At 41.7% G+C, this 20,454-nt stretch overlaps 1 protein-coding gene across 1 annotated transcript in view; it reads right to left on the reverse strand.

Moving 5' to 3' along the window:
- LOC311128660 (myosin-IIIb-like) overlaps positions 1-20,454 on the reverse strand; it is a 48,514-nt gene that overhangs the window by 12,891 nt on the left and 15,169 nt on the right. The window contains exons 5-17 of the mRNA XM_084160857.1: positions 14,540-14,642; positions 14,158-14,314; positions 12,764-12,866; positions 12,342-12,467; positions 9,128-9,236; positions 8,451-8,567; positions 8,220-8,320; positions 2,627-2,713; positions 1,832-1,897; positions 1,610-1,723; positions 884-995; positions 425-468; positions 170-235 (exon numbers count right to left, since the gene is read on the reverse strand). Coding sequence (XP_084016983.1) covers positions 170-235; positions 425-468; positions 884-995; positions 1,610-1,723; positions 1,832-1,897; positions 2,627-2,713; positions 8,220-8,320; positions 8,451-8,567; positions 9,128-9,236; positions 12,342-12,467; positions 12,764-12,866; positions 14,158-14,314; positions 14,540-14,642 — 1,305 coding nt within the window. The remainder of the gene's footprint in view (positions 1-169; positions 236-424; positions 469-883; positions 996-1,609; positions 1,724-1,831; positions 1,898-2,626; positions 2,714-8,219; positions 8,321-8,450; positions 8,568-9,127; positions 9,237-12,341; positions 12,468-12,763; positions 12,867-14,157; positions 14,315-14,539; positions 14,643-20,454) is intronic.

Below are 20,454 nucleotides of genomic sequence, written 5' to 3' on the forward strand. Positions count from 1 at the left end.
TTACTAATCATTATCTGTGCATCTTTATTTTACAGCAGTTCAGTCTATTGGTAGGCATATTTTCAGTATTGTTCATATTTAGTACTCAGACATCATTATGAAATCTAACGCTCAGAAATAAGAGGTTTATAAATCCAGATGTGTAACATAAAGTCAACGTATGCCTTACCTTAAACTGGGCCCCCACAGACTGTTTCCTAGTTGAGTTAAAGTTGTCATCTGCCTTTTGCATGAGCTAAAAGAAAAATGATTAAACATCGTTTAAACCCACATTCTGGCTCTGATTTGCCCTGTAAGAAAGGTCCAAATATGACCCTGGCTGTTTGGAACCAAAAGTAATTTATTCTACAGAATCTACTGTATATCATGTTCTGTTGCACTTCGTGAATTTATTTCAAACTGGACTATGATCTACAGTGCCTACCTTGGCTTTGCGTGGCATCAAGGTCCCTGTCCTGGAGATTGTGGCTGAAAAGACATCAAATATGAATCATATGGGAATATTAGATGCGAGATGCCAGACAGTGATCAATGTTTTAAACTAGAACAATTCTCAAACTGACCAGAGTCTGTGAATGTTATGGTGGTGTGTTCAGATAACAGTAACCATTAAATTATTTTTAAAATCCTACATTGTTTTCTAAGAAGAGGTCAGGGGGTGTATTTGTCCACAAATCCTCATTGGAAACCAGCCCACGTCATTGTGTATGAGCTCTGATCCATGTTACGCATGTTTACAGAACTGATTTAATAGCTACAGTTTAACAATCACTGTGTACACAGACGTACATAAATCGACGATTGTGCAGTGATAAAAACGTAGGTCATTTCTGGCAAAGTGCAGAGTTGTTGAATACAGAAACATTCAGATTCCCTCATGTACCTGCGAAGAGGAGACTGAGTAGGGGGGTGACACTGTTGATGAAGAGGCTTCTGATGCTGGCTGGGATGGTGTCTCTGTTCTTCTCTAGGAAACCTACTCCATTATACTGGACCTGGACACACAAAGGAGAGAATTAACTTACACTTTATTTGAAGCCCATATGCTTCCTAACCACACTCATAATGAGTTATAATGCAGTCCTGATGTAGTATAGATGTAGTTATAAACACACATAATAACTCATAATGCATTATACAAGTAACTGTCCAGTGAAAATCTAACTTTTAAGAGTTAATATTATGTTAACTCATACCCAAATAATGTTGTTGACTCATCATATACTAGTATTTGTGGGGGGGTACCCTTCAAAAAACCCATCTCAAACTTGTATCTCAAACAGACAGTTAAAAAAATGATTGCTATGTCCTCATAGAGGACGATGTCATCCTCCTGAGGAGGATGAGCTGGCCAATCAGCGGTCGACCTGAATATTTGCATGACTATTTTTAAAGACCAGTGTGCACCCACACCATTCTGTTGTTGGGGTACGACCACACCATTCTGTTGTCAGAAAAGCTGCTTTTTAACATACTTAATTTACTAAATGTGGAAGGAAAACTATTTCACTCATTGTAATTAATTATAGGTCATATTTAATAGAAAACTGGTAACACTGGACAGTTACATTAAGTATTGTTATAAAGGCATGTATGAATGTAACCTCACCTTCCCAGCATAGTGAACCACAGTGAAGAGGGGGCTATGACTACGGACCACCTTATAGTGGGGACTGCTTTTAAATTTACTGTTCAACTTGTCCACAAAGTCTCTGTCTGACGCCTGAGGGGACAAATAGGGAAAAGAGATTTGAATGAATACATATACATTAATACAAAGATGTAGGGGAGGGGAATTTCCAAAAAAACAGTATTGAGACCACTTAGGTACCTGAGGAAAGGCACTCTGCTCGTCCAGGAGAGAAAGGATTCCAATGGGTTTAGTGAGGAACAGGTCCTGCAGGAGAGAAACACATCAAATTAATCAGTTGTATATGAGACAAGGAAAAACACCTAAACAAATACACTCTTCTACTGTGAAAATGCATATTTCGGTTAATCTCGCCAACTGTTAACTGGGTGAAACATGGTACACAACTACATGACTTTAAAACATGCCTTCTCACAGTCCTATCCTGAAAACCATGTTCCCCGATCTTTATTGACTATGGCCCCTACACTGTAAAATGCTCTAGAAGTTTTATAGTTCTCTGTAGGCATTAGGACTGAGTGGGTACACAGAACAGGACCTGTGGATCCAGGTTGTGCATTACTCGCCCTAGGCCCAATCCTAACTCGCGTTAGAATCCTTCCCACAACTCCTAATATGTCCATCTTATCCCATAGCTTACAGACTGGCTCTACTCATACCTTCAGTCATGGACAGGGACACTATTCTCTGCCAAATGAAACCAGTGGCCACAGGCTAAAAGCAGAAGTGCCCATTAAGCTCCTGGTATGTGACTGAACACTGCCCTGTCAGCATTACCCCTTCCTGGGGTCTCGGTCACTTTGTTCTGTTCTGTCTGGCAGACTCACACTGTGTTTAAACAACCTGTCTGTGCTATTACTGAGCGAGAGGGGAGGAAAAGGGAGAGACAGCGGGTGTAAAAGGGGGACAAAAAAAGGTTGAGAGAGAAAAAGAGTACTAAGTGATGAGGAAAAACGAGAGGAAATGTATTTTTACCAGGATAGGCTTGTTGTCTTTGAAGGAAATGGATTCCCACTCGATGCCCTCCTCCTTGTATTCATTCTGCTCCATCAGAAAGATGTGCTGCAGGACAACAAATGCATACGAAGACGTATGAACAAAAAACAAAATTACAGCAGGTATTCACATTTTCTTTCATAAGTGCTTTGGTCACAGGAGAACATCTTTCATAGGATCAATCTGCTTTGCCCAATAATTTCATTAGAAGATGGCACAATCAATTGTGTGTGGCCTTCAGTCACAAAATCGCCATAAGAAGCCCTGAAGCCTTATGCATTTAATTACACTGAACCAAAATGTTAATGCAACACTTAAAGTGTTGGTCCCATGTTTCATGAGCTGAAACAAAATACCCCAGAAATGTTCCATATTATTAGTCTCCATTTCTCTAAAAAGTTGTGCACCAATTACTTTACATCCTTGTTAGTGAGCATTTCTCCTTTGCCAAGATAATCCATCCACCTGACAGTTGTGGCATATCAAGAAGCTGATTAAACAGCATGATCATTACACAGGTGCACCATGTGCTGGGGACAAAAGGCTACTCTAAAATGTGCAGTTTTGTCACACAACACGCCACAGATGTCTCAAGTTTTGAGGGAGCGTGCAATTGGCATGCTGACTGCAGGAATGTCCACCAGAGCTGTTGCCAGAGAATTGACTGTTCATTTCTCTACCATAAGCCGCCTCGAACGTCGTTTTAGAGAATTTGGCAGTACGTCCAACCGGCCTCACAACCACAGACCACATGTAACCACGCTAGTCCAGGACCTCCAAATCCGGCTTCTTTACCTGCGGGATCGTCTGAGACCGGCCACCCGGACAGCTGATTAATCTGTGGGTTTGCACAACCGAATAATTCTTCACAAACTGTCAGAAACCGTTTCAGGGAAGCTCATCTGTGTGCTCGTCATTCTCACCAGGGTCTTGACCTGACTGCAGTTCGGCGTCGTAACAGACTTCAGTGGGCAAATGCTTACCGTCGATGGCCACTGGTACACTGGAGAAGTGTGCTCTTCATGGATGAATCCCGGTTTCAACTGTACCGGGCAGATGTCAGACAGTGTGTATGGCATTGTGTGGGCCAGCAGTTTGCTGATGTCAACGTTGTGAACAGAGTGCCCCATGGTGGCGGTGGGGTTATGGTATGGGCAGGCATAAGCTAAGGACAACGAACACAATTGCATTTTATTGATGGCAATTTGAATGCACAGAGATACCATGACGAGATCCTGAGGCCCATTGTCGTGCCATTCATCTGCCCCATGTCCCCATGTCGCAAGGGTCTGTACACAATTCCTGGAAGCTGAATATGTCCCAGGTCTTCTATGGCATGCATTCTCACCAGACATGTCACCCATTGAGCATGTTTGGGATGCTCTGGATCGACGTGTACGACAGCGTGTTCCAATTCCCGCCAATATCCATCAACTACGCACAGCCACTGAAGAGGAGAGGGACAACATTCCACAGGGCACAATCAACAGCCTGATCAACTCTATGCAAAGGAGATGTGTTGCGCTGCATGAGGCAAATGGTGGTCACACCAGATACTGACTGGTTTTCTGATCCATGCACCTACTTTTTAAAGGCATCTGTGACAAACAGATGCACATTTGTATTCCCAGTCATGTGAAATCCATAGCTTTGGGCCTACTGAATTTATTTCATTTGACTGATTTCCTTATATGAACTGTAACTCATTAAAAACTAGAAATTGATGCATGTTGCGTTTATATTTTGGTTCAGTGTAAATAATGTAGTCCACTCCAATAAAATGACTATACAATGAGTGCACAAAACATTCAGAACACCTGCTCTTTCCATGACATACACTGACCAGATTAATTCAGGTGAAAGCTATGATCCCTTATTGATGTCACTTTTAAAATCCACTTCAATTCATTGTAGATGAAGGGGAGTATACAGGTTAAAGAAGGATGTTTAAGCCTTGAGACAATTGAGACATGGATTGTGTATGTGTGCCATTCAGAGGGTGATTGGGCAAGACAAACTATTTAAGTGCCTTTGAACGGTGTATGGTAGTAGGTGCCAGGAGCACCGGTTTGTGTCATGAACTTCAACACTGCTGGGTTTTTGGCACTCAACAGTTTCCCATGTGTATCAAGAATGGTCCACCACTCAAATGACATTCAGCCAACTTGACACAACTGTGGGAAGTATTGGAGTCAACATGGGCCAGCATCCCTGTGGATCGCTTGACACCTTGTAGAGTCCATGTCCTGACGAATTGAGGCTGTTCTGAGGGCAGGGGTGGTTGCAACTCAATATTAGGAAATTGTTCTTAAATGTTTTGTACACTCAGCGTATAATGCAGTGTAGTGACCCGACAATGGTAAATAATCAGAAGCAGATTTCTACCCCCACCCCACCGAAGCACTCAAAAGCTGCAAATGAGAGTGGAAAATGTGCTGCCTTTTGAGAAAGCGGAACAAGAGATTAAAAACAGATCCCCTTTCCTATAAAAATGTTGTATGCCAAAAAGAAAAGCGGTACAGGGACATTTGATGGCTGGCGGTGATGAGGCCTCACGTTTCAGGCCTAAGGGAGAAAGTAAAGCCTGCTCTTCCTGATCTGGTGTCATGTGTATTAATGTGCAAGTCAAGTATATCAGGAAATATACTCAAAAAGGTTTGTGGGTATTTGTGGTTTTTGTTCTTCCTATGGCATTTGACCAAATACCTGTGGATGTTTGTTGGACGTGTGGACAGTATCTTTGAATCAATATACTCAGTGATCACAAGGTAAATTGTGTAATGTTAACTTGTAGAGCGTGGTGCTCCAAACCACAGCAGCATGACTAGTAAAAATAGGCTGTCTTTAACTCCAGCATCACATGCATATGTACAGCGCCTTCCGAAAGTATGCATACCCCTTCATTTATTCCACATTTTGATGTGTTACAGCCTGAATTGAAAATGGATTAAATATGTTTTTTTCTCACCCATCTACACACAATACACCATAATGACAAAGTGAACACATTGTTTTTAGAAATTAAATACAGAAATAGCTCATTTACATAAGTATTCACACCCCTGAGTCAATACTTTGTAGAAGCACATTTGGCAGAAATTACAGCTGTGAGTCTTTCTGGGTAAGTCTCTAAGAGCTTTCACAGGATTTTGCCTGTGCATAGCTCCATTCCGTTTCTTTTTTTATCCTGAAAAACTCCCCAGTCCTTAACGATTGCATGCATACCCATAACATGATGCAGCCATCACTATGCTTGAAAATATGGAGTGGTACTCAGTAATGTGTTGTGTTGGATTTGCCCCAAACATAAGGCTTTGTATGCAGGACATAAAGTACATTTCTTTGCCACATTTTTTGCAGTTTTACTTTAGTGCCTTATTGCAAACAGGATGCATGTTTGGAATATTTGTATTCTTTACAGGCTTACTTATTTTCACTCTGTCATTTATGTTAGTATTGTGGAGTAAACACAATGTTGTTGATCCATCCTCAGTTATCCCATCACAGCCATTAAACTAACAGTTTTTAAACGTTTTAATTTATTTTTATTCATTTATTAAAAAAATTCACAAATATAATTCCACTTTGACATTATGGTGTATTGTGTGTAGATCAGTGACACAACATCTAAATGTAATCCATTTTAAATTCAGGCTGTAACACAACAAAATGTCGAAATAGTCAAGGGGTGTGAATACTTTCTGACCTAATTCATTATTTTTCTGAAGCCTTTCACTGAATAGGCATTTATAGCCATTTCAAAAAGCAGAACCTATTGTAGACTTTGTTCACAATTTTCCTGTTCCTCTACTAATACTAAATAAAGAAACAAGCTGGCCACGTGTTTCTTTTAAGTGTTTGGATCTTAAGTTAACAAATCTTACAGGCTGTCATTTTAGGGAACTTAAATAGAGAAACACCCTAGATTATAGGGCTACAGTGGGGGAAAAAATTATTTAGTCAGCCACCAATTGTGCAAGTTCTCCCACTTAAAAAGATGAGAGAGGCCTGTCATTTTCATCATAGGTACACGTCAACTATGACAGACAAAATGAGAGAAAAAAAATCCAGAAAATCACATTGTAGGATTTCTTATGAATTTATTTGCAAATTATGGTGGAAAATAAGTATTTGGTCAATAACAAAAGTTTCTCAATACTTTGTTATATACCCTTTGTTGGCAATGACACAGGTCAAACGTTTTCTGTAAGTCTTCACAAGGTTTTCACACACTGTTGCTGGTATTTTGGCCCATTCCTCCATGCAGATCTCCTCTAGAGCAGTGATGTTTTGGGGCTGTCGCTGGGCAACACGGACTTTCAACTCCCTCCAAAGATTTTCTATGGGGTTGATATCTGGAGACTGGTTAGGCCACTCCAGGACCTTGAAATGCTTCTTACGAAGCCACTCCTTCGTTGCCCGGGCGGTGTGTTTGGGATCATTGTCATGCTGAAAGACCCAGAAACGTTTCATCTTCAATGCCCTTGCTGATGGAAGGAGGTTTTCACTCAAAATCTCACGATACATGGCCCCATTCATTCTTTCCTTTACACGGATCAGTCGTCCTGGTCCCTTTGCAGAAAAACAGCCCCAAAGCATGATGTTTCCACCCCCATGCTTCACAGTAGGTATGGTGTTCTTTGGATGCAACTCAGCATTCTTTGTCCTCCAAACACGAAGAGTTGAGTTTTTACCAAAAAGTTCTATTTTGGTTTCATCTGACCATATGACATTCTCCCAATCCTCTTCTGGATCATCCAAATGCACTCTAGCAAACTTCAGACGGGCCTGGACACGTACTGGCTTAAGCAGGGGGACACGTCTGGCACTGCAGGATTTGAGTCCCTGGCGGCGTAGTGTGTTACTGATGGTAGGCTTTGTTACTTTGGTCCCAGCTCTCTGCAGGTCATTCACTAGGTCCCCCCGTGTGGTTCTGGGATTTTTGCTCACCGTTCTTGTGATCATTTTGACCCCACGGGGTGAGATCTTGAGTGGAGCCCCAGATCGAGGGAGATTATCAGTGGTCTTGTATGTCTTCCATTTCCTAATAATTGCTCCCACAGTTGATTTCTTCAAACCAAGCTGCTTACCTATTGCAGATTCAGTCTTCCCAGCCTGGTGCAGGTCTACAATTTTGTTTCTGGTGTCCTTTGACAGCTCTTTGGTCTTGGCCATAGTGGAGTTTGGAGTGTGACTGTTTGAGGTTGTGGACAGGTGTCTTTTATACTGATAACAAGTTCAAACAGGTGCCATTAATACAGGTAACGAGTGGAGGACAGAGGAGCCTCTTAAAGAAGAAGTTACAGGTCTGTGAGAGCCAGAAATCTTGCTTGTTTGTAGGTGACCAAATACTTATTTTCCACCATAATTTGCAAATAAATTCATTAAAAATCCTACAATGTGATTTTCTGGAAAGAAAATCTCAATTTGTCTGTCATAGTTGACGTGTACCTATGATGAAAATTACAGGCCTCTCTCATCTTTTTAAGTGGGAGGACTTGCACAATTGGTGGCTGACTAAATACTTTTTTTCCCCACTGTACTTCCTTGTGGCACTGATATTTACACTTACATGGTTAAAGAAGTACTGCAGCTGTTCATTGGCCAGGTTGATGCAGAGCTGCTCAAAACGGTTCACAGCGAAATTCTCAAACCCAAAAATATCGAGGATACCTGTATTATAGAACAAGAAAATCGAATGGTCAATCTGACATCGACCATCTCTGCTTGCGAGGAAGAAAACATATGAAGAGTTTAGGAATTGTATTACTTTTGAAGCCTTAAAGTTTCCCTTGAAACTCACCTATTTCACTGAGCTCAATGTCAAAGTCAACGTTGGGAGCCAGCAGTTCGTTAACTTTACTGACGATCCAGCCGAATACTCTCCCATAAGCCACTTTGGCGATGGAGTCCCTGGCATCTGCAGATAAACACACAACATATTAATGGAGTCAAGCGCTCTTGAAAACATTATTAATAGCATTTCCATATTCAGCTTCCGCTCCTTTTTTTCTCTCCCATTGATGCTAAAAGCAGTCTCTATTTGCACTAGTTGGTCAGCCAGACATGGGCCTTATTTAAACTCTAGGAGGAAGTTGTGGTCAGCTTACCCTCCCTAAATCCAAACCTTAACCATTAGGGTGAAAACTCAAACCTGTCCAAGTACCTCAAGGACATGCCTGGTTGGCACTAGTAATAAGCGCTAAAGACACAGCACATTTACTGTATGCAACCGTGTCCTGTTATGTTCATTCATACTTGTGTTCTAGCATTGTCAGGTATGTAGCTACACAAATATTGTGCTCTCCAGTTTCATGGAAAGACCCAATGAAAGAGGAAACTGGGCCCAGTATTAACCACCATGGAACAGTTAGTATCCATGGTGGTTAATACTTACCCATGCCCTTCTTCCTAATGGCTAAGGTGATGGTGGTAGGGAAAGTTGATCCCGGACCAGTGCTTGAGTGTTTTTCTCCTTACCCTCAGCCTGCTGCTGGTTGTGCAGCCTGCGAATGGCCTCTCCTCTCGTCACAGACAGAGTACAGGTCAGACTCCTCAGCAACTCCTCCTCCTGCACCCCAAACTGACCCTGAGAAGGCAAACACACACAAATATTAACACACAAAAGCATAGGCCTACACAGAAAGCGCACAAAGCACACAAGCTTATAGTTTACACACACAAAATCACTGCCAGGTTCATAAATCCACGCTTAAACGTTTAGACCACTGATAGTATAGTGATACACTGGTATAAAGTATAGTGAGTGACACTCACATTTCAACCAAAAACAACCTCCATGCTAACCCAGCCCCAAGGCTCCTTTAACCCAGACATGGCCCTACTGAACATACAAAGCTAAGGTCATGGCAATGCTAGGCATGCAAAAACCTGCCACACATCAAACAAAGGCCATCCTCAGACAGCGATACTTTCAATTAATCAATGTCAAAAAAGGGGAAACCGACCTAGTGCTATAGATTTCACAATGTAGTCCTACTTTACTACTATTAGCCCTCAAAAAGGTATAGTTCAACCAAACTATACATTTGGCTCATAGCTGTATACCCAGTAGTAGTCAGTGGACCAGAGTCAGCAACACAACATTTTGGGTTTGTCTATATTAGCAACAGTTTAGCATTAGCATCACTAAAGGAGAAACACTTACAGTGGTTGGACCCCTGCTGTTAGCATACTCTAATCACCCCTGCTGCCAGAATGCTCTAATCACCCCTGCCAATCACCTCAATGACCAGGGTCTGTGACGTTGTTTTGCTCATAATGATAACGGTTAAAACAGGGCAAAGGGCAGCTGAACCTACGTCAGTTGGAAGTACACCTAGCATTGTGAGCAATACCTCTCCATTGAACTCCAAATATAGCCTCTCGTGACCTTTTACAGGCACTGTGTCTTATCTGAGCTGGCCAGATGTTGGCTCAGCCCACCATCACCACCGTCTGCCTGCCTGGGAGGCCTGCTTATGGGGGAGTTACTGTGGAGGAAGGGGCAATCATTCACCTGTTTAAATAGAAGGCACATGTATGCACACACACACATACATACACACACACACACACATACATACACTATCACCTGTGGATCTATGCATACACAAACGAACGGACACAGTAGAACGTTTAAATATCATGCACACACACACAAACTAGTTGAATAGCACACCAAGACACACACACACAACCTTTTTGCTAAAAGTGTCTACACTGTGTCTCCAGGAGCAAGCAGCTGCCCACATTAGAACGGTCAATGGTCATTGTGTGAGGAGAGGACTGTAGCAATTGGCTCAACAATCCCCTTGTTTATTTTACTATGTATGCTCAGGACTGGCAGCACTACAGGTTTTCCCCCAACCTTAGTCATTGAACCCCTCTCTTCTGCTATTTAAACCACTATAATAGAGCCGTGAAGCAGCCTAAGCAGAGAGCTCCTGTACATATGTAAATATATAACTTCTTGACTGTTGTCAAGTTAAAATATCTGACAGGTGGTCTTGACTAATGGAGTTGCTGGACTAATGGCAAATCAGTTTGTTTGTTTGGATTGCCTAGCTAGCTGGCTGGCTACGCAATCATTTTAAATGATGCAACAACACAGCACCGGCTTTATGTGCCATCTGCCCTGGTTTCTGGAAGGTTGTGGCCTGCGGTGTGAGGAGATGAGGCTCGCCTAGTCTTCTGCCGCTTTAACAGTTGCCGAAGCATCACCCAGCTGGTTGCTATCTTTTCGTTAGTTAACAAACCAGCCTACCTACGGAGGAGGAGGAGGAGCAGAGACAAGGTGCCTGATGAAGAGCTCCAGACCGGACTGATCTCCCTCCGTCTCGCCACCATCGCAGCTCCCTCCACTCAAGCTAGGCCTACTGCCCTTCTGAACTGTCTCACCCTTTCATCTGAAGCTGTGGAAGACCATCGTCCAATAACTGACAGAATGCTATATTTGTTTATTTTGTAAAAAATTGTAATGAAAGGCACTATATAAAATATAAACACAACATGTAAAGTGTTGGTGCCATGTTTCATAAGCTGAAATAAAAGATCCCAGAAATCTTCCATATGCACAAAAATATTATTTATCTCAAATGTTGACCACAAATTTCTTTACATCCCTGTTAGTGAGCATTTCTCCTTTGCCAAGATAATCCATCCACCTGACAGGTGTGGCATATCAAGAAGCTGATTAAACAGCATGATCATTACATAGGTGCACCTTGTGCTGGAGACAAATCAAAGGCCACTCTAAAATGTGCAGTTTTGTCACACAACACAATACCACAGTCTCAAGTTGAGGGAGCGTGCAATTGGCATGCTGACTGCAGGAATGTCCACCAGAGCTCTTGCCAGAGAATTTAATATTCATTTCTATACCATAACCTCCAACATCGTTTTAGAGAATTTGGCAGTACGTCCAACCGGCCTCACGTGTAACCACGCCAGCCCAGGACCTCCACATGCGGCTTCGTCTGAGGGGGTGCTGAGGAGTATTTCTGTCTCTAATAAAGCCCTTTTGTGGGAAAAAAACTAATTCTGATTGGCTAGGTCTGGCTCCCCAGTGGGTGGACCTGGCTCCCAAGTGGGTGATTTCCTTATATGAACTGTAACTCAGTCAAATCTTTGAAATTGTTGCATGTTGCGTTTATATTCGTGTTCAGTATAGTTCTATTATGATTATTATTCCAACAGATGGACTCCTCTACTGTTGGAAAGCAAGCAAGATGTTAATTGCCTATTTGGAAAACACCCACAGGTCAATAAGGAAATTGTAAATGTTAACAGATGTTGCTTCTGTAATTACTGTACTTCAGATAATGGGAACTGTTAACAAACAAGGACAAAAGTGAATACATTGATAAAAAGGACAAAGGTGAATTTTCATTGATTATTCATCAATCCATAAGCTTAAAAGAGATCGCTTAATGTTGGTAATAATTGCCACAGTATCTAAACCAAGGCTCTCCAACCCTGTTCCTGGAGAGCTACCGTCCTGTAGGTTATCTAGCACACCTGATTCTAATAATTAGCTGGTTGGAAAAGCTGAATCAGGTCATAGTAACTGGAGTTGGAGCGAAAAACCTACAGGAGGGTATCTCTCCAGGAACAAGGTTGGAGAGCTCTGATCTAAACCATTTTCTTGTTAAGTAAAATAAGGATGAAAGAGAAGGCTGTAGAGTAGACTCACGGCTGTGGCTTTGAGCCAGCCCATGGACTTCTCGGTGACCCTGAGAGCGTCGGTCTCTGTGGGCTCAAACATGATGTTTCCCAGAGACAGGATTCCTGCTAGGATAGTCATCATGTCTACCTTCTCCTGATGACACAACATATACAGTATACATCAGTCCATCTGTCAGTCAATACATCTGTCAATCAATCATACCGTCATCAAATAAATTGGTCAATTATCTTTTGGTTAATCAGTTTATCCATCAACCCATTCGTTTATCAGTCAACCAACCAATTAGTCTAACATTAAAGTACATTCAGATGTTCTACTCCTGGAGAACATGTGAAATCCCAGGACAATATGGGACAATATGAGTTTGCTTTTATGACTGACATACTGTAAGAGGATGAGAAAGATAGTGTTCCAATGAGAGGTCTTACCTGTTCCTCAAATCCCACCATGTCCATGGCATTACACACCTCACTGTACTTCTCCCCCCATTTCCTCACTATGTCCTCAGAGCCGTACCGCCCATTCAGATACCTGACAGACAGCCACAGAAACACATTTATACAGATCTAATGGCTGAACACAGATAACTACACACACAGGCTACATATGAAGGAGGCATGATGGTCAACACATTATGCATATCTGATAGACAAACACTTTGAGGCTTCTACATTGGTGCACTGTATCGTAAAGAATCTACAACATAGTAGGGCACCCACTATCATACCGCACAACAACTGCACTGTATGGTAGGGCTCTACAAACACCACATTGTTTAAATACCTAGCATTTCACTCCAGGCCTGTTCAACTGTCAAGAAGAAGTGAAATACAAGTAGCATACACTGAGAACTATGTGGTCGCTACTTGTATAAGCCATAAGAACCAAAAAAGACAGGAACATTAGGCCTAGATAGCAGAGTTCCAAAACAAACACCTTGGTTTATGCCAGGAAAGGTAATGAATTACTTAGACACACCTACTTACAGCTTGAAACTGTGATAAGGAAGTGACAAGAGGAAAATACGGCATATTGCATAATATTATATGGGTTATTACAGGAAGATACAGAGCAAGTCAGTATCTCACCCTGCTGAGACTGTCACAGTAAGAGGGCATCACGCTATTAGTGATTACAGAGAGTGTGTGACCTATGACACCTTGATGACAGTGTGGTATAATTGTATGATTTTTAACAAGCAACTCCACTCTACTACAAAGTTCATATTCAATGTGATAAACAACTTGTTCCTTACTTTTGATTTTTAGAAACCACTATTCAGACCTTGTTTTTCCTTTACCACATTTAAATGTACCCCTTGACTTCTGTTGAAACATTTAGTGTTTGTGTGTATCTTCTTGCCAAGTTTCCAGCAGAAGGGTATCCAGGTGGGTATCTGAAGTTCAACTGAACATGATTGTTTACAGGTTTGGTGCCAGGAACAACTAGTGAAGATACCGACACGCAGGAGCTTTCAGTGGTTCTGTGGTTGGTTCAGCTAGATATGTATTCTGTACCTCTTTATAGACCCATCTGTCAGCATTGTAAACAATGTCAAGTCTAGAGTGGAATGTAGTCCCCTGTAGCTCAGTTGGTAGAGCATGGCGCTTGCAACGCCAGGGTTGTGGGTTCGTTTCCCACGGGGGGGCAGTATGAAAATGTATGCACTCACTAACTGTAAGTCACTCTGGATAAGAGCGTCTGCTAAATGACTAAAATGTAAAATGTAAATGTATTTTCTAACTGATTCCCAGACCACAGCCACTGTATTGCTACCTGTTGAGGAAACGTTGCAAAGTGATGACATCACAGTGGGACCCACCTGTACTGCGTGGGGTCCAGGAGTCCATACATGTCTTTGTCGTCCGGGGAGATACCCGCCAGCATGCAGTAGAAGATATGGAAGTTCCTCTCGCCCTCATCCTGGTGGACCACACGAGACTTCTCCAGGAGGTACTCATTGATCTTAGCTCCTTTTACTGTTAGATCACAGCACCACACACATACACACGCAGACACACACAGGTTCAGTGTTACAACACATTAAACGCTCAAATAAGTCATGCTGCATCTAATGTCTTTGTCGTATGAATGTAAATCATCACGTAATTCACAGGAAATACTTTCTCTTGCAAGTGTATAAATACATTAACATAAGCACACACAGTAGATGATGAATAAATGGCACACACACACACACACACCTGAGGAGTTGTGGAAGCGCAGCTGAATATACTTCCCAAAGCGACTGCTGTTGTCATTCATCACAGTCTGGGCATTGCCAAAGGCCTCCAGCAGAGGATTCACCTTGAAATACCATTAAGTACAAGATTAGTACAGTGCCAGAACTTACATGATGGTGATCCTAAATGGGGCCAGGAGTTTTATGTGACCAAGCCCAAATCATAAAGACATAAATAGATTCTTGACATCTAATAAATGTGCAACCTTCCATGAGGCATCTACAGTATTAGAGTAATTCACTAGCCGTGTGCCTGACGACTACATCAGAGCAACATTAAGAGTTCCAGACTTTGCATAGAGGAAATTAATACCCAAGTCAAAGGTCATTGGATTAATTAGGAAATTAATTATATCTGACACCTCAGGAGAATAGAGGAAGTGGACATTGAAAGAGGAAGACAATGCATGCTCTTATTCAGGGACAAACAGCAGGCTCATTGTTTTTTGTTTTTTACATCTCCTTCTACTTGATATTACAAGTCATGTCAGTGTGTTGAAATCTAACAGGCCATTGGAACTGATGTGGTGGTGATGACTTATCAACCTGTGTGCAAAAGTTAACAGTCAACATTTGCAAACATACAGAAGAATGCAGTAAGAGCAATATACTTGTTTTTCGACAACATTGTAAAACAAATTCTAATGCAACCAATGTCCTGGCTGGCTGTCCCCACACTGAAGGGATCGGATGCTGAGATATGAGTTATAGTCAATGACACAGGATATCCTCTTAACATACAGTATGTCACCCTTATAACTTTACTTCTAAATGTTCACTTCCCCCATCCCTTCAAATACGGGGCCAACTGTTGAGGACAGTCAGAGGTTAGAAACTGTACTATATTTGGATCAGTCAAGTGACATTGTCAATACCATTTAGTTGTTCCAGGGAGCACCTTTATGAAACATAATTGTATGGTGTGAACAGGGATTTATGAAAAAGAGTTTGCATTATTAGTATAATTTGCATTATGCATGTTTATTTGGACTCAGTGAACCGAAGTTAGTCTTAAACTCATCAGAAGAACGCAAGAGAACAGCAGGAGGAAATGGAAGATGTGAAAGTCTGGAAAATACAGTTGAAGTAGGAAGTTTACATACACTTAGGTTGGAGTCATTAAAACTTGTTTTTCAACCACTCCACAAATGTCTTTTTAACCAACTATAGTTTTGGCAAGTCGGTTAGGACATGCACTTTGTGCATGACACAAGTCATTTTTCCAAAAATTGTTTACAGACAGATTATTTCACTTATAATTCACTGTATCACAATTCCAGTGGGTCAGAACACTAAGTTGACTGTGCCTTTAAACAGTTTGGAAAATTCCAGAAAATTATGTCATGGCTTTAGAAGCTTCTGATAGGCTAATTGAAATAATTTGAGTCAATTGGAGGTGTACCTGTGGATGTATTTCAAGGCATACCTTCAAACTCAGTGCCTCTTTGCTTGACATCATGGGAAAATCAAAAGAAATCAGCCAAGACCTCAAAAAAATTATTGTAGACCTCCACAAGTCTGGTTCATCCTTGGGAGCAATTTCCAAACGCCTGAAGGTACCACATTCATCTGTACAAACAATAGTACACAAGTATAAACACCGTGGGACCACGTAGCCATCATACTGCTCAGGAAGGAGACGCGTTCTGTCTCCTAGAGATGAACGTACTTTGGTGCGAAAAGTGCAAATCAATCCCAGAACAGCAGCAAAGGACCTTGTGAAGATGCTGGAGGAAACAGGTACAGAAGTATCTATATCCACAGCAAAACAAGTCCTATATCGACATAACCTGAAAGGCCGCTCAGCAAAGAAGAAGCCACTGCTCCAAAACCGACATAAATAGCCAGACTACGGTTTGCAACTGCACATGGGGACAAAGATCATACTTTTTGGAGATATGTCCTCTGGTCTGATGAAAGAAAAATATAACTGTTTGGCCATAATGACCATAATGTTTGGAGGAAAAAGGGGGTTTCTTGCAAGCCGAACAACACCATCCCAACCGTGAAGCACGGGGATGGCAGCATCATGCTGTGGGTGTGCTTTGCTGCAGGAGGGACTGGTGCACTTCACAAAATAGATGGCATCATGAGGAAGGAAAATTATATGGATATATTGAAGCAACATCTCAAGACATCAGTCAGGAAGTTAAAGTTTGGTCGCAAATGGGTCTCCAAATGGACAATGACCCCAAGCATACTTCCAAAGTTGTGGCAAAATGGCTTAAGGACAACAAAGTCAAGGTATTGGAGTGGCCATCACAAAGCCCTGACCTCAATCCTATAGAAAATGTGTGGGCAGAACTGAAAAAGCGTGTGCGAGCGAGGAGGCCTACAAACCTGACTCAGTTACACCAGCTCTGTCAAGAGGAATGGGCCAAAATTCACCCAACTTATTGTGGGAAATTTGTGGAAGGCTACCTGAAACGTTTGACCCAAGTTAAACAATTTAAAGGCAATGCTACCAAATACTAATTGAGTGTAGGTAAACTTCTGACCCACTTGGAATGTGATGAATGAAATAAAATAAATCATTCTCTCTACTATTATTCTGACATTTCGCATTCTTAAAATAAAGTGGTGATCCTAACTGACCTAAGACAGGGGATTTGTTGTAGGATTAAATGTCAGGAATTGTGAAAAACTGAGTTTAAATGTACAGTGGGGAAAGAAAGTATTTAGTCAGCCACCAATTGTGCAAGTTCTCCCACTTAAAAAGATGAGAGAGGCCTGTAATTTTCATCATAGGTACACGTCAACTATGACAGACAAAATGAGAAAAAAAATCCAGAAAATCACATTGTAGGATTTTTAATGAATTTATTTGCAAATTATGGTGGAAAATAAGTATTTGGTCAATAACAAAAGTTTCTCAATACTTTGTTATATACCCTTTGTTGGCAATGATACAGGTCAAACGTTTTCTGTAAGTCTTCACAAGGTTTTCACACACTGTTGCTGGTATTTTGGCCCATTCCTCCATGCAGATCTCTTCTAGAGCAGTGATGTTTTGGGGCTGTCGCTGGGCAACACGGACTTTCAACTCCCTCCAAAGATTTTCTATGGGGTTGAGATCTGGAGACTGGCTAGGCCACTCCAGGACCTTGAAATGCTTTTTACGAAGCCACTCCTTCGTTGCCCGGCGGTGTGTTTGGGATCATTGTCATGCTGAAAGACCCAGCCACGTTTCATCTTCAATGCCCTTGGTGATGGAAGGAGGTTTTCACTCAAAATCTCACAATACATGGCCCCATTCATTCTTTCCTTTACACGGATCAGTCGTCCTGGTCCCTTTGCAGAAAAACAGCCCCAAAGCATGATGTTTCCACCCCCATGCTTCACAGTAGGTATGGTGTTCTTTGGATGCAACTCAGCATTCTTTGTCCTCCAAACACGAAGAGTTGAGTTTTTACCAAAAAGTTATATTTTGGCTTCATCTGACCATATGATATTCTCCCAATCCTCTTCTGGATCATCCAAATGCACTCTAGCAAACTTCAGACGGGCCTGGACATGTACTGGCTTAAGCAGGGGGACACGTCTGGCACTGCAGGATTTGAGTCCCTGGCGGCGTAGTGTGTTACTGATGGTAGGCTTTGTTACTTTGGTCCCAGCTCTCTGCAGGTCATTCACTAGGTCCCCCTGTGTGGTTCTGGGATTTTTGCTCACCGTTCTTGTGATCATTTTGACCCCACGGGGTGAGATCTTGAGTGGAGCCCCAGATCGAGGGAGATTATCAGTGGTCTTGTATGTCTTCCATTTCCTAATAATTGCTCCCACAGTTGATTTCTTCAAACCAAGCTGCTTACCTATTGCAGATTCAGTCTTCCCAGCCTGGTGCAGGTCTACAATTTTGTTTCTGGTGTCCTTTGACAGCTCTTTGGTCTTGGCCATAGTGGAGTTTGGAGTGTGACTGTTTGAGGTTGTGGACAGGTGTCTTTTATACTGATAACAAGTTCAAACAGGTGCCATTAATACAGGTAACGAGTGGAGGACAGAGGATCCTCTTAAAGAAGAAGTTACAGGTCTGTGAGAGCCAGAAATCTTGCTTGTTTGTAGGTGACCAAATACTTATTTTCCACCATAATTTGCAAATAAATTCATTAAAAATCCTACAATGTGATTTTCTGTCATAGTTGACGTGTACCTATGATGAAAATTACAGGCCTCTCATCTTTTTAAGTGGGAGAACTTGCACAATTGGTGGCTGACTAAATACTTTTTTTCCCCCACTGTATTTGGCTAAGGTGTATGTAAACTTCTGACTTCAACTGTATGTTGTTTTGACTGCTCCCTCTCTGGCGCTCACAGTTCTCCCTGCTCTGCTCAGCAGACACTGCTGGCATAGAGAAAGTAGTGACTTTGAACATGTGGCCATGTCTTGCAAAGCATATTTCCATTCTTACTGGATGTTGTCTAGTAGTGGTCAGTTAAACTACATTTTCCACTGTTCCAAAAAGGTGTAGAATACTAGAGAGAGAACATGCAGCTGTAACACTTTTTTGTAAGAGAATAAGTAGTGAATGTACATGGACATAGTACATTACAGAATACTGACTTAAGCCATACAAGATAATCAACTCCATATCTACTCTAATCACATCCATACTGTATGTACCCTGAAATAGCATCAGTGTAATATAAAGTGTTGTCAAACACAGGCTTTCTCTAAACCCTAGCTCATAGCCAAGGAGCCAGCCAATTACTCCCACCAAGTCCCAGTGATACAATTCCCTAGAAAGGCTGGCAGAATTTCCCACACTTCCTAGAGTTTCTCAAGACTGTCGGTCTCAATACATCTCTTCTCATCTCCCACAGAGAGCTTCTCGAGCCGTGAGACAGGAGAGACCAGAGAAAGACATCGGTCACGTCTGTTTACCATAATACTCATCACAGTCGGAATACCAAGAGGATTTAACACAAGCGGGAAAAAGTAAAACATCCATGGTGTTATGATATTTCATTTGTGTTTCCAAAATGGTGGGAAGGACGTTTCTCTTGGGTTGTGGCAGAAAACCAGAAAAATTGTTTCATTTATTTGGCGGGTCATGAGAAAGTTTGAAAGCTTTTAGGTGTCTCACAATGCTAAAAAGTTTGGGAACCACTGCAATACAGAATACCATTCTGTATTACAGTAAGAACAAGCGCAGCACTATGTCACTATCATATTTCAAAAGGACCGTCCTCAATGTGTCTTATGACATTTCAAAGGGAAGCATTACAGCCTACTACTCCAATATCAATCACATCAAAGCAGATAATGACCTTTGGCCTTGATGAATGAAAGTCCAAAACCATCATCCTGTAGCCATTAGATCGGGTTATGGTAGTAATGTTTGATTGATGCTATATGATAATTTCAAAGTATCCGTTGCTGAACATTACTTTGTATGAGGGGATACAACAGCGAAGAGCGAGAGAGAGAGACCATCCCTCCTGTCCCCTATACCTCAAGCTGCCTAAACAGTCAACTGTGCTGAAATTGAGAAATTACACAGCTCTTCCACTTATGTTCTCATATAAAGGAATAAGATAATAGTAGAGGAATAGGGGAATTCAGAGTTTGTTTCTTTAGCCTTGGAACGAACCTTGAGCTAATACAGGCCAGACAAGACAGATAAAAGACAGTCCAGTTTTATCTAGGGATCTCTATAGTGCCTCATTTCCTTCTGACTTCGAGGGTTTCCTCCTTTCATTTCTATACACAATCCAAAGAAAAGGTCCTATGGTTTGTCAAAATGTGTAGCATTTCTTGACTGGGCTACCATGGGTGGGTTCAAATCTTTATACTCCACTGTGTTGTCTCATCACGTCCATCTAGAAAAACATGGTTTGGTGTTATTGAGTTATGTCTTTGACTTAAGCTGCGTTTACACA

Source organism: Coregonus lavaretus (assembly GCF_964263955.1).
Source record: "Coregonus lavaretus genome assembly, chromosome: 4".
NCBI lineage: Eukaryota > Metazoa > Chordata > Actinopteri > Salmoniformes > Salmonidae > Coregonus > Coregonus lavaretus.